This window comes from Balaenoptera physalus (genome assembly GCF_965194825.1).
Source record: "Balaenoptera physalus genome assembly, chromosome: 5".
NCBI classification, from domain to species: domain Eukaryota; kingdom Metazoa; phylum Chordata; class Mammalia; order Artiodactyla; family Balaenopteridae; genus Balaenoptera; species Balaenoptera physalus.
In genome coordinates, this window is record NC_138884.1 from 132,419,237 (window position 1) to 132,434,267 (window position 15,031).

General features: G+C 40.4%; 1 protein-coding gene across 5 annotated transcripts in view; it reads left to right on the plus strand.

Annotated features, from left to right (window-relative positions):
- The window catches only part of AFG2A (AFG2 AAA ATPase homolog A), a 331,452-nt gene extending 325,511 nt beyond the window's left edge, over window positions 1–5,941 (plus strand). For 4 of the 5 annotated variants that reach the window (XM_082462783.1, XM_082462781.1, XM_082462782.1 and 1 more), the window contains one exon: window positions 2,321–5,941. In XM_082462783.1, the coding sequence (XP_082318909.1) occupies window positions 2,321–2,497 (177 nt within the window). In that variant the 3' untranslated portion in view covers window positions 2,498–5,941. The remainder of the gene's footprint in view (window positions 1–2,320) is intronic. The other variant, XR_014263917.1, reaches the window with a different exon arrangement.
- The last annotated feature ends 9,090 nt before the right edge of the window (window positions 5,942–15,031 follow it).

The following is a 15,031-nucleotide window of genomic DNA, read 5'->3' on the forward strand; positions in this document are numbered from 1 at the left end:
TGCCCCCCTCTGCCACTGCCGTAGAAGCTAAGGGCAAAGAGCAGTTTATAGCTTAGAGAAAAATCTATAGATGCAGATATGAAGGAAGGAAGGTTGATCTGCAAAGAGGAATTGCTCAGGGGAGCCGACCCCAAGGACGGCCTTCGAGGCCTCAGTGACCTCTCTTCCCACTACCTACATTTCCCTACCTTGACATGTTAGGCTACCTGAGATTCCAGTTATTAGAGGAGTATAATCATTTCTTCTCCCAGTTTGATTACTGTGTACTGAGAGAGGAAGCCTTACTAGACTGTTGGTTCACTTTCTCAAATGTGCCAGCAATATTAGCCACCCGGCCACATGAACCAAATTCCAGGAATTTTGAGAGGTTCCAAGCAGCCTTGCGCCTCCCCTTCTTTCCTCAACCCAACCCAAGCTCCCTCCCCCGCCGCTCACCACCACTCCATTTGCCATGCTTCCATCAGGCTCCACACATACCTCTGCGATGGGGCCACTGCATGTACAAAACCTGGGGGCACAAGTCCCACAGCAGTTAATTAGTGAAGTCATTAGTAATTGTCTAGCACACATGGTAGGTGTTCAGTAAATGTTTGTAGTCATTATGTGCTGGGTCCGGTATTCTCTGAGGGAAGTGTCAGGTATGAAGTGTGCAAGACATGGCATTGGCCCAGTGTTGGTAACCTCTACTCGGCTTAGCCTGAGGGGGGAGCCACACAGTGGAAACCTTTCCTGTACTGTCTCAGAGAAGCAGCTCGAACTGCACCAGCGAGCAGGAAATTCAGTCCTCTGTGCCTCTTGCAGTGACTCTTCTTCCTGCTTTTCAGCCTTGCAACCATCGCTTCAGATTCTTGCACAGATGAAAGAAGTGCTGCTCAGATGGAGGGGAGGAGGGGATTGAGCTCTCCGTACTTGGTCCCTTCACCTCCTTCTGGAGGTCCCCAAGGTTCCTTTGGAACAGAATAGAGCCAGTTTACCATGGGGGCGTTTTATGTGCTTTTATTGTGCTTATTAAATATCACATCTGATTTTCAAGTAGCCCTTTTTGCACCAGAATATGTGATGAAGTTGTTTCACTAATCCCTAGAAGTTTTGTTTTTTCCTTCAACAAGTTGGTAGCCATTCTTTTTGGAAAAGCATTAACATGCATAACCACTATAGTCGACTTCAGTGCTCATTAATGAAGCCCAGAACTAACAGTTACATTGTCGTAATTTGACAAAGCCATCTAAATCTATGCATGTTTTTTTGAAAGCTCCCTAAACATGCTGCTAAATCCCCTAAAGAGCTACTAAACTGCTTTGGCAGCCATTAGCCCAGCATAAGCAGAGGAACTCTTTTCAGTAAGTGAACAAACAGAGAAAATATGCTGAATGGCTGGACAAATGTGTTTCAGCTGGCCCTTTCATTTACCGATATAAGGGTGCAGTCAATATCAATCACTGTTTTCCCTGTTGCCCTGAAAATCACAATATCTCTTTTCATCCCACAAGCTCTTTTCACCACAGTAATGTGTCTTTAGAATGACACTGGCATCAGCCCGCTTCCGCTGTCTGAAGTCCGGAGAGCTTAAAACACATTTCAGGATTCAAGACTTGAACCTTCCTCCCTTCCGTTTTCCTACCTCCCACTCTCTCCTCCCTCCCTCTGCATCCACTCCACCGCCTCCCCAGATTCTTTTCAATTCTCCCAGCTTTCCTCGCTGAGTAAACAGAATTCACTTCTCTGTTCTAATGCAGCTCTCCAAAGTAAACGGAGACAACTCTATCTGATATTCCTAAGATTTAAGAACTCATTAAGGAGATGCACATAAAGAAATGCTTTTACATGTTGGTAATAGATCACAGGTTGAAAGGAATGTGGAAATTCTGTGCTATGACAAGGTGTGCTGCTGTGCAGGCCCTCACTCTCCATCAGTGCCTCCTTCCGCGGCCCTCCCCTTATCGCTGGGCTTCTCCCCCGTCCACCCACCCCCCACAGACATCCTTTGTCGTCCCGTGTTAGAGGGCTGCGCCCTGCACGTCCGCTCCACCTTTACAATTGTAAGCTCCTTAAGAGCAAACGCCATAACATGTATCTTTTTGCCGCTCCTGGATCTCAGTACTTAATATGTTGTTTTGAAATGAAGGTGATTACTTTTTATCCTTTTGAAGACAAGTGGAATGACTCCCAAAGATAAATTTTAGGGATAGGCTTATAGTTGTAGAAGTTACCACGGATGAATATTTCAAATGTTAACATTTCTAAAAAACAGTATTGATTGTTTTCTCTCTCCTTTTTTTTTCGTTTTTGTTTTTGTTTTTGTTTGTTTGTATTGTTTCAGATTATAGCCGTATGTAAAGAGGCAGGCCTTCTGGCTCTGGAAGAAGACATTCAAGCCAAAAGCATTACGAAAAAACACTTTACTCGAGCCTTGAGCATCGTGACACCCAGACTTCCTGAATCATTGAGACGTTTCTATGAAGATTATCAAGAGAAGAGTGGGCTGCATGTGCTCTGAGAAAATATACATATTCATTTTGCTAAAAATACTTTCTAGAGAAAACTTGTTTCTTTTTTAAAGAGTGTCAGAATAGCCCTTAATAAGCAAAATGTCTGAAGTATGTTGACTAGATTGAGGGGCTTCAGTTCTTATAGACATTTTGAATCATATGGCAACAATGAAAATATCCATGAAAAATCTCTGGACAAGAGTTTAAGTCAGTTTTATCCGGAAATGTGTGCTGAGTTTTAAAAGGCAAACTTTTAGCTTTTTCATTATTTGACCTGGTTCATTCCTCCCATGGAATGCTTTCCTTACTCCAGAATCCATTTCAGTGCATTTCCAAATACCAAAACTGTGGGCATCAGTTTTATACAAGAACATAGAAAATGCGTGTAGATGAAAGCACGGTGAAAATTATTTACAAACCTCTAATTTTGAAGGCCAGCCCATGAAATGGCTAAAGCACCAGCTAGGCTTATGTGACCTTGTTTCCAAATACGTATTTGTTCTCATTATAATTCAGACTTAACATTTTCGCTTTAGCCTTCTTAACCTGTACTTATGGCAATTTAGAAAAGAATTGAGAGTTATTTCACATACTATAATGCCCTTTGAAAGTTTAAAAAATTGGAAATATAAGCCCAGTCCAGACCTAGAAGTACTTGTGTTTATTTTTTCTTTTTCTTGTTTTCATAAAAATGCTATAAATTAACCATATGAGGTATTCATGTTTTAACTTGTATGCATTTCCAGGTTACCAATAAACTTCTTCAGTTCAAAGAAAAACCAACTTGTACTCTTAATCATATTGTCTTACGTTGCATTCTAAATATCTATTTATGCTCCAAATTATTTATCCTTGAGATTTCTTGACACTTTAATACTCCATAAATATCCTTGAAAAAGCTGTTGGAAACTGATTGGTTGACTTCCAGTTCAGAAGCTGGCAATGAAAAGAATGTGTACTTAAACCCAGTCACTGTAGATCTTTGAAAATTCCCAGAAAGACAAGTCAGGCGAGAAATACCTGATTATCAAAATAACAGGGCTGTACAGTTTTGTGGTGGTAGATATTCTGAAATCACATCTCAGCTATTTCATCCTTTGACTATCAGAAATAGATTTGCGGGCTTCCCTGGTGGCACAGTGGTTAAGAATCCGCCTGCCAATACAGGGGACACGGGTTCGAGCCCTGGTCCGGGAAGATCCCACATGCCATGGAGCAACTAAGCCCGTGTGCCACAACCACTGAAGCCTGCGCTCTAGAGCTTGCGAGCCACAACTACTGAGCCCACGCACCGCATCTCCTGAAGCCCGTGCGCTCTAGAGCCCGTGCTCCACAACAAGAGAAGCCACCACAATGAGAAACCCGCGCACCACAACAAAGAGTAGCCCCCGCTCGCCACAACTAGAGAAAGCCCGCGCGCAGCAATGAAGACCCAACACAGGCAAAAATCATAAACAAAAATAAATAATTTTTTTTAAAAAGTAGATTTGCAAGGTGTTTTTACCCAGACTACATTGGTTTATTAGTACATAAAACCACCCAAGGGACGAAGAATATTAGTACTATTTAGGAATGTGCTGGGAATTCCCTGGCCATCCAGTGGTTAGGACTCCACGCTTTCACTTCCAAGGGCTTCCACTTCCAAGGTTTCAATCCCTGGTCTGGGAACTAAGATCCCGCAAGCCATGTGGTGCGGCCAAAAACATATATATATAAATGTGCTGTCAAATAAAATAGTCACTAGTCACATGGCTATTTGAGATTTTAACTAAAATTAAATAATATTAAAAATATAGTTCATCAGACATGTTAGCCACATTTCAAATGTTCAAAGGCCACATGTGACAAGTGTCTGCCATATTGGACAGAATAGATTGTAGAACATTTCCATCACTCAGAAAGTTCTGTTGGACTCTCTTGATTTAGAAAATAAGGCTTAACATTGAAATAAATAGAACCTCAAAGTTACTTTTGTGCTTCCCATTATCCCTTTAGTTATTAGGAGACCGTAACTTCCCTCTAAGTGCTGGGGCACAAGAAAATAAGAGGAAAACTTATCCCCAAAGGCCTAAACAGGAAAATTAAATACCGTTGCCAATAAACGAAAAACCAGAACAATAAGCTTGAACCAACACTGAGGCTCTCGGGCTGGGGCTGGGCACTGGGGAGGAGGATGGCCACCTCATCAGCAAGGAGTTTAGGTGTTAATGGCCACTCAGACCCTTCAGCCCATACAATGTTGGAAGTTGAGACTGAGCCTCGTACATAATGTTCAGATCTTTAAAGACCAACACCTTCAGTGTAAGGGCAGACGAGACATCCTCCTACAGGCCAGGGAGACCACAAGGGACTTCTCTTGACTTGGTCTGTGCCTTGGAATGAAAAAGAGGATTGACTATGGGCTCACCCGACCATGGCTTCAGGGTTTGAATTCATACAAACTCTGACACAGAGCTCAAAACCTAGAAATAAACATGAAGACAGAATCCAAGCTAGAAATATCCTTTGGGTGACCAACAGTTGCACTACTTGGAGGAATATATCCTCACCCTGGCCACAGAGGATTCCAGCAGCTAAAACCCTGCTTACAGAGTTCATAATCCCAAAGGATATGGAGCGGTGGAGCGTCACGCTCTGCTGGCAGAGTATAAATTCGTGCAGCCACTTTGGAAAACAACTAGCATGTCTAATAATGTTGAAAACCCTATAATCCCAACAGTCCTTCAAGTGTATACCTCAGAGCAAGCTATTCAATAAAGTAATGAATGAGAAAATCATAGCACCATTATTTGTAAGTAGTAAGAAACTGGAAACAATCTAAATATCCATCAGTAACAGAGTGGATTTCTATGGAATACTCATACAATACAGTACCCGTGGCAGTTTAAAAAAAAGAAAAAAAAAAAAAAAAGCTGTGTGTAAAACAGAGGAATCTCAAAAGCAAAAAGAATGTTTCAGAAGGATACTTAACAATATTTATTTAAAGTTTAAGACATGCAAAATAATATGTTGTTTATGCGGACATGTAGTAAAAGACTACATGAATGGAAACATAAAACACCAAGTACTGGAAAGGAATTTCCTCAGGGGAGAGAAGTTGAAATGTTTCATATCTTAAGCTGAGTGATGGGAATACAGATGTTGATTGTAATACAATCTATACTTTTTGTATACCTAAGTATTTTATGACAATTTTTAAAAGATGACTTTAAACTGACATGTTATGGTGCAAGGGCAAAATGTACCTATAGCCATGTTCTGCGTCCTAACTAACATCACAACCCTATTCACCCCGTTCCAGTGCAATCCACAATGCCCACAATTCCATGTGTCTGGAAAATCAGGGGTACTGGGTATGATGGAATAAAATGCAAGCAGGTAAATAAGAGATCAGGCTTTTATGACCCAGGAAACAAGCTGAAAGAATTTTTTTGTTTTCTACTAGCTTTTTTTTTTTTTTTTTAATTTTTATTTATTTTTTAAGTATTTATTTATTTATTTATTTATGGCTGTGTTGGGTGGGTCTTCGTTTCTGTGCGAGGGCTTTCTCTAGTTGTGGCAAGTGGGGGCCACTCTTCATCGCGGTGTGCGGGCCTCTTACTATCGTGGCCTCTCTTGTTGCGGAGCACAGGCTCCAGACGCGCAGGCTCAGTAATTGTGGCTCACGGGCCTAGTTGCTCCGCGGCATGTGGGATCTTCCCAGACCAGGGCTCGAACCCGTGTCCCCTGCATTGGCAGGCAGATTCTCAACCACTGCGCCACCAGGGAAGCCCTCTACTAGCTTTTTTTAATTTCCAGTTTTATTGAGATATAATTGACATACAGCACTGTATAAGTTTAAAGTGTACAGCATAATGATCTGACTTAACATCATGAAATGATGACCACAATTAGCTTAGCAAACATCCGTCATCTCAAACTGATACAAAATTAAAGAAATAGAAAAACAATATTTTTCCTTGTGAAGTTGGAAGAAATTTGTTGGTGAAAGTTAGTGTTTAGGTGCTACATGTCTTGCAGCGGGTGGGAGAAATTAAATCTGGGAGTCAGACATCTGTTTCCATGGCACTGTGATCCTGCAAAGAGTTGGAATTTAAGAACTTTAAAAGATTTTAGAGCACTACATCTTTAGTCTGTTCCAAACCAATTATTTTTTATATCTTTAGGTAGCTAATTATTACCGTTGAAAAGGCAATGATAGTCCTTTATTTGAAGTTTGTGCCCTTTCTACAACAGTAACAGTAAAGGTCTGAGCCACAAAAAAGAGCAGGTCAGGTGTTGCTGATTAGAGTTTGCCCGGCTTTATCTCTATGGTGGTTCGACTTCTAATTCCAGAATCTCATGTTTATGGACTTAAAAATAGTGTATGATCCTATTATCTGGGATAGTTTGTGATTGAATACACAGTATAATTCACGGAAAGTTCAAGTTCAGCAAGGAAAGAAGATGCCTAGCTTCCTGTCTTTTTGGTATTTCGGCATCTATTTGGTCAAAAGTTTGTCATTGGTTCAGATTCTTTCCAGGGTTTGGGGATATTCACATTGACAAGCTTTTTGCAGCGTGCCAAGGGATTTTAGTTTGAATAGTGAAATTAACGTTTCCTTCTAACAACAAAACTTAGAAGAATGGCTTCTAACTTTTACTTCTTTGTGACCAAGAAATTTTATTTATAAGCTTAATACCGAACACCCTAACTTAGTTTGAAAAATATGTAGTTCTGTGTTATTTCTAATGTGTAAAACAGGTTTTAAAAATAATGTATATATATAAAAAAATAATAATAATGTATAGCTTTCCATTTTGGAAAAATAATTATTGAATTTATAGAAAAACCAAACCTGAGTGTATGTTTAATTTATCTTAATCAGGGGAAGGCTATAGAAAAGTTGCTCTAAAGATAGAACAAAATGATTTCCCTGGCCTGTTGTTACTTAAATTCCTGAATGTGAGGTTGTTAGAGTGTTGGTTCATTTTGTCATGTTTCTCTGAGTCCTTCCTTTAAAGATGGGCACACACCAAAGCACTTACTGAATTAGCAGGAGTTTCCAAATACGGTTCACGTAGAAATTCTAGTTCTCCAATTGATTTGCTTTCCTTCCTTCCGTTTTCATTATACCATCTGTGTGCATGGATAGACTTTACCTAACGTCTATGTCAAATATAACCCAGTAGCCTGTATCTTTGGTGGGGGTCTCTTTTGGGGAACAGAATTCACTAGCAAATTGAAGCAGAAAAAGTTACAAGGTTTTTGATGGTTCACAAAATCATTGGGAAATGTGTAGACTCTTCTTTCAAGACTTAGTGATAAACGTACCTGGAAAGATGTTTAAAGTATCACACACAACACACACAACAAAACCCAAGGAAATTAAAAGAAAGAAAAATAGAACTCATCTATGCTGAAATTAGAGAACAGATAAACTGCATGTTAAATATTTCAAAGGCTATCTGTCAGGTACAATTTGGACCAACTTGAAAATGTGCTCTATAACCGCCATGTAATAAAACTGAAAATAAGAAATGTAGAAACAACAATAACAAAAAAACCAACTACTCAGAAGTTCAAAATTCATTTTGAAATAATTCTTTGATCAAAGAAGAAATCAAAACCAAAATAGTGGAATATGTGGAAAATAATAATGAAAATACTTACATCAAAATTTATGGTTCATTTCCATATAGCTACCTCTCAAAAAATTTTAAGCACATATGGTTTTATAGGCAAAAATTCATTTAGATCTTCAACCTGATCATTGTTATGCTATTTAAACTGTTTCAGAGCATAAAGAAAAAGAAATCCGAATTCTTGCTATGACTAGCATACTGCCAACCCCCCCTTACTAGCTACATATCAAAATCTTTAAAAGAAGTACTTTAAAAAATGATTACTCAAAATCAGATAATAATTTAGCATATTAATAGATCAAAGTAGAAAACAATGCACTCAGTTTTATGGAATTCAACATCCGTTTCTCATTTTTTAAAAAAGGAAAGATAACATTAGCGTGCTAAAAATAGTCATCCTAAACCAATGGGCAGTAACATAATTAAATATCAAAAGTGATTTTCTAATTTTGTTGTAAAATCGATATCCCCATCTGTGCTTCATCCAGGACAACTTGGAAATAAAAATATTTTTAAGTGTGTAAAAACTAATAATAAATAAATAAATATCAGAAGCTAGAGCAAATGTTCATCTTAATTCCTTGAGTGCTAGCCAATGAAGGCATACATGGAAGTAGAGTAAAAAACCCCAAGATAATTCACTGAGGGATTATGATGCAACTGATATGGCCTCAGACTTCACTGGCTGTTACAACAAAGTAAGTTCGCATTTTCTTTTGTACCCAATTTATGTCTTTAAGCCTTCATCCTCCAATAACCAAAAGTCCATTCTACTGATTTTGCCTCTTCAGATACTTTCTGGGGCTCCCCCATTAATAGACTTCAATGTTTGTTAAGGACATAATGGCAGTAGCTTAATACCAGTTCCCCCCGCTGCCCACTCATCCCCCACCCCGCCCACCTTGTCCCTGCTGTGAGCTACTCCCCACCCCTGGGCCCCTGATGCTAGCTTCTAACAGGCTCCTGCAGCTCAGTGCTGCTTTCCCTATCTCTTCCCCCCGGTTTAGACAGCGACCCTACCTCAACTCCCCCGGTGCGTAGGCTAAGGCTAGGCTGTGACGTTTTAGAAAACTGATAATAGAGAACAATTACAATGATGAAAACATTTTAGTTTCATATTGGATATCAGGGCTCCTAGAGTCTGTACCTGTGTTCCTCCATGGGCAAATGATCTCTTTCTACTACCCTGTCAAAAGAACCAGCCTATCACATACTAACTGCAGTGTCCTTCACTGTGTGCCCCAGTCAGGACACAGAGTAATTTCTGCCATGCTGCCCACCATGGAAGCCACTGTCATCTATGGTGCAGAGTCATCTAACTCAACGGCCCCCCAAATTTTCATTCTAGAAAGATTTTTGTTTTAATTTTTGAATATCTAAAATTTACATGAAGATTTTTTTTAAAACCAAAATCTTTCCCCTAGAGGTAAACTTCTCTTCTACCTTGAGAACAACAGTAAACAACATCAGGAAGTTTCAAAACTGCTCTTAGATTATCAAGTTTCCAGAAATATTATATTCCAGTCTTAAAGGAGCCTATTACCTTTACAGGCCCTAGAGTTCAGTAAAATGGATCCTTGACTAGTCTCTCCATGAAGGGAACAGGAAAAGGAAGAGAATATAGGGAGCTCAAAAGGATACCTTATAAGTGGAAAAAGAAGACACTTTCAAGAAGCAGAGACAAAGGGTCGGTGAGGAGAAGCAAATTCAGTGAACATCATTGGATTTAGTCCCTAGTAGTTCATGAATGACCTTTGAGGAAACTATCTCAACGGAGTAATAAAGGTTAATGGTGGTTACACTATGTTACATACTTACGTGGCTTTTTCCAAAAGAAATTTTAATACAGTAAGTGTGTCAGTTAAGTTCTTTTCTGCCATCTCCAAACTCAACCTTCTAAACTTTGCTTGGTGGTGCTGAGGCTGGTACTCAAGTAACCACATTCCTTCATTGCCAGCTGATGCCCTAATAGCCGTGCCAGTAGGAGGCGCTAGAGGAAGACTGCGAGGCTGGAGTAGACGATGGAACTTGTTCCTTTCTGTTGTTTCCTGTGGGCTCCCTGTGTCCTCCCTGCCTGTTTCCTGAACATCACCTGAGCACAGTTGTTTGTTTAACCCCATCAGTGGCAGTTCCTTCCCGCAGCAGTTGAGTCCAACATTTGCAAAAGCAGCTTCTTTGCCCTCTTCCTTTCCTCAGAGATGCCAGCACTAGGAGAATGTTTGTGGGTATAGAGTTTAAGGATATTAAACCAAGGAGGATTTAGTGTAACACTGGATTGAGCTGAATGTATGATATACACTCATTTATCACAGATTTTGGATTAAATGTGTTAAGTTTGTTTAGCGGCAAGTGGATGTCATAAGCTACTTCTTTATTTTACTTTGTATTAGTTTATTGTTTCTCTGGTCCCCACTGCTTCACGTGTGCAGGGGTTTTTCTCTGTTTTGTTCACTGCTGTATTCTCCCCAATTTCCACTGTAAGTGAAGAAAATTTTTTGGCTTCGCTGCCACATTTTAAAAAATAACATCTTTTCTAATTTGCATGTTTCCACAAAAAAAAAATTTTTCGTGGCCTTCTGTGCTTGCCCCCTCTGTATAACTTCTCAGGAGGAATTCTTCAGAAAACTTGATGAGAGCGATTGAATGAATGCAAAAGAGCCTATTGGCTGAGAGTTAAAGGACAACAGTTTGCCATTTCAACTGCTCCTACTAACCTTTCTGAGGTTCTGTCAAGAGAGAAATCTGGTCTTTTGTCTCCTGCGTTCACCTTTAACAATTCACCCCTTTATTCCTCCATGTCGCTCCCATTTTAGTAATAAAATATCTAGTAAAATCTAGGAGTTGGTGGAATCATTCAAATAGATATAGTAATATTAACACACATTTTTAAACATTTTGTTCACAAAGGCCCACACTTTTGGAAAATCTTGCGATTTTTGGTAGGTTTTCTCCCAAAAAGTTGGTGTTCCTGAGAAAACATTACAGTGAAGTTTTAGCACAGAGCCAGGCTGTACCAACCCAAAGAACAGTAAGGATTTTTCCAGTGTCTGCTGGGGTAATTTGTACTTTTCACCCCTTTGGGCAGGTTAGAGTTTATCATCACAGGGCCCATCAGCCCCGGAATCACAGGAATCACAGCTCAGAACCACGGGAATTCGTTCAACGTTCTGGGCAGAAATTGTCTGTCATTGCCGCCCCGAATCAGGCTTCTCCTCTGGTCTCAGGGAAGAGAAGGTCCGCATGCCTTCCCTCCTCTCCCCTTCCCTGGAAGGTCGGTGGAGGTGGTGACCACCAAGCTTTGTGTACGCCACAGTTCACATCTTTCTTTCGTGTTTCCTTTTAACAAGGTTCGTTCTTTACCATGGTCTTAACTGGCCAGCCCCGGTGGACTCCAGGTGAATTCCATTAGAAAGCACACTGGGAAGAATTTTGGCAAAATCACGAAATGTGGATAGTAATATACCAATTGCAGTGGAACACTCACCTATCTCACGGGGGTGCTGTGAGAACCAATTAATGTTTGTAAAGGCCTTTGAGTTCCTTGGAGGGAAGGTGCCACCAGAGCACGAAGCATTATTGTGAAGGGATTATGTGCACAAATACAATACCAGGAGCCAGGATATTACTAAAAATAAAGCAGAACTTTCTGTGAGGAAGGTAAGGAAGGAAATGCCTCACTGAAAAAAGCTTAACTGTCTCTTAATACAAATGCTTAGGCTACCGGGTAATGGAACGGCAAATCCGAGATTCTATTCTAGGTAAAGGATGATGTTTCCTCAGCATTGTCAAGGTGCTGGGGAACAAAACAAAGTGGCTGCTTTACCCGAAAGAAAGTTATAGTCTTTGAAAAAGAGATTAAGAGGGTGTTTGGCTACTGCACTGTGTCCATCCGTGAGGAGAAAGGCAACAGAAAAGCAAATGTTTGTTTGCTTTCCGGGGGAAGGAGTTTAAAACATTGGAAGAAAGGAGACTGCTTCAAATTTAAATACTTGTTGATGGTGGCTCCCAATAGATCTAGTGATGAGGATTAAAGCTTGTTAGAAACCGAAACACACTTTTCATTTGCTTCTTTCTCAAACAAGTGCTTTAAAACCTATGTTTGAAATAGCAGAAGTAATATCTTCTTGCTTGTGCGTTTACAAAAGTGATCACATTAACTGCGTAAAAAAAAAAAACAAAAACAAAAACAAAACAAACAAACAAAAACCCTCTACTTTGTCCGTGTTATAAGTACAACATGCTATATTTACGGAATGGGTCGTATAGTGTTTTCGAAGCCCTCATTAGGCACTGGGTTAATAAACTCACAGCAGAAACGGGCGTGAAAACTGTCTCCTCCCAACCTCTCTTTCTGACCCTTTCTTTCTCCTCCACCTGCTTATTTTATAACAAGGCCTCAGGAGCCTGAAGCAGATTAGCAAACAAATATATCCTTTAATGTCATGACATACTTTCCCCAGCATAAATGGGATTAATCTGCCAACCCAGCAAATTCTACGTTGCAAATACCTCAGCTGCATAATCAGCCACTTCCGCCAACCCCCTAATTTACGGCACAAAGGTCATTTTATTTTAATGTTTGCACTGGTTAGACTTTCTTTCTCCATTCTTCCCTCCCATTCCCTCTCTCACTCTCTCGTTTTCTACCTTTGAAAAGTCCTGTATGCAGCCTTTAGACAAGCATCAAAGAGCACAAACCTGTGCTTCCCAGAGAAGACAGTAGAGTGAAAGAATGTGGAACCCGAACTGCCCTCCAGCAGCCCCAGAAGATCCAGCTCCAGAATTTCCCAAGGCGGCCTCGGTCTGGCCCTGGCTGGACAGCGCAGGGGTGAGGCCTGAACATCATGGCCAAACACAGGCACTCTATCGCCCCCAAAGCTTGTTTCCCCCGGATTTTACCATAATAATGAAGAAAAGCTGGGCCGGTTCCCTAGACCCTACTCAGACATTTTAAGAACTAGAAATGTGTTGAGTTCTGTATGAATGGAGAAGGCAAGCAGCCCGGTCGCTGATCTCAGAACCAGAAGGTGTGTCCAAGCGCCATTGACTTCAGTGACTTGCTCAAGGTCACAATGTAAGAGGAAGGGGCAGGCGGGTGGTCTACAGTCACTATAGCTCTTCCGCCCACCCAAGCCGTCCTGCTCCTACCAAACCACACTGCTTCCCTGAGGAAAGGCTCACCACGCTGCTCTCATTCAGGAACCTGAAGGGAAAAGGGCTATTTTGGGGTTATTTACTCAAAACCATTGGGTAAATTCTGAGTCATATTAACGTTTCCCTTTACTCATCCTTTGAAACCTGATCAACGTGAGTCACTAAACTGTTCTATCCTCTTGGTTGGTGACCAAAGGGAAATGCTTCATTTTAAGAAGTAGGTCGTCCTGGCTGTTGTGGATGCGTTTCTGAGAGTCACAATGGACAGAGATGTGACGAATAATGAGGCCGGAAGAGCCGTGCAGCTGTGAGCCCCCGAGTCCTCATGGCACGTGAGCCAGAGAGACTCCTCCTTCCTGAAACACAGGGTCTCCGTCAGGCCTTTAAGCTAAAATAGTAGGAACAATGGGTTAAGGAAGAGTGAGAACGTAAGCATGTTTCTAAAGAACGGTCATGACGTCAGGACCTTTTATTGCAAAACAGCAAAGGAGCCTAACAAATGAAGCACAGCAACGTGCGACACAATGGATGAATCTCAGTAATAGGATAGTGAGTGAAAAAGAGTGTCCCCGAAGATTACATACCACGTAATGCCCTTTATATAGGTTAAAGCAACTAACAGTTTTTTTTAAAACCATGAGCAGTTTAGGAATACAATACAACTATATAGAAAGAAAAGCAAGGAGTTGACGGGTCCAGGATTCAGGGTGATGGGGGGGAGGACAGTAGTGATGCTGGTGGGAGAATGTATGAATAGAGGTGAGCTATTTTCCAGTCCTATTTTTGCTTTGGGAGATGGGTTCATAGATGCTAAGTACATTTCCATAAATTATTTACATACCTAGGATTTAGCAGGTACATTATCTATACTTAATTAAGGTAAGTAAATAATTCATGTACTAAATTATATACATAAATAAGTAAATAACTAAATTTAAGCTGAACATTCGCAGCCCAGTGATAACAATGTATCATGAATCAAGGACCCTTGGCTCACAGACGGCCATCTTCTCCCTGTGTCTCTTCATATCCTCTTCCCTCTACGCTGTCACTGTGTTGAACTTTCCCCTTGTATAAGATACTGGCCATACCGGACTTAAGAACCACTCTAATGCCTTCATTCAAACTTGATTACTTCTCTTGAGACGTTTTCTCCGAATGAGATCACATTCTGAGGTACTGGGGGTTAGGATTTCAACACACCTCCTTTTGGTAAGACACAATTCAACCCATACAACAATGCACAATACTTGACTGTTAAGATCCGTGGCATTGGGAAGGAGGGGAAACAGTTATTTTAATTGTGCATTTACAATGCCGTTTTCAAAGTTTTTTCTTCATTTTGGCACTGCTGGCTTAAACACTGTGAATGGAAGAAAGCATAGAAAGATTGTTGAAACACTCTAAAAGAGAGACAGAGAAAGACAAACAGACAGACAGAGACAGAGAGGAATCTCATTCTCTGAGTCTTTATTTATTTATTTATTATTTTTTTAAAATTGAAGTATAGTTGATTTATAATATAACAGTTTTAGATATACAACATAGTTATTCAAAATGTTTATAGATCATACTCCATTTAAAGTTATTATAAAATATTGGCTGTATTCCTTGTGCTGTACAATATATCCTTGTAGCTTGTTTATTTTATACATAGTAGTTTGTACCTCTTAATTCCCTACCGCTATCTCGCCCCTCCCCCCTTCCCTCTCCTTACTGGTAACCACTTGTTTTTTCTCTATGTCTGTGAGTCTGTTTCTGTT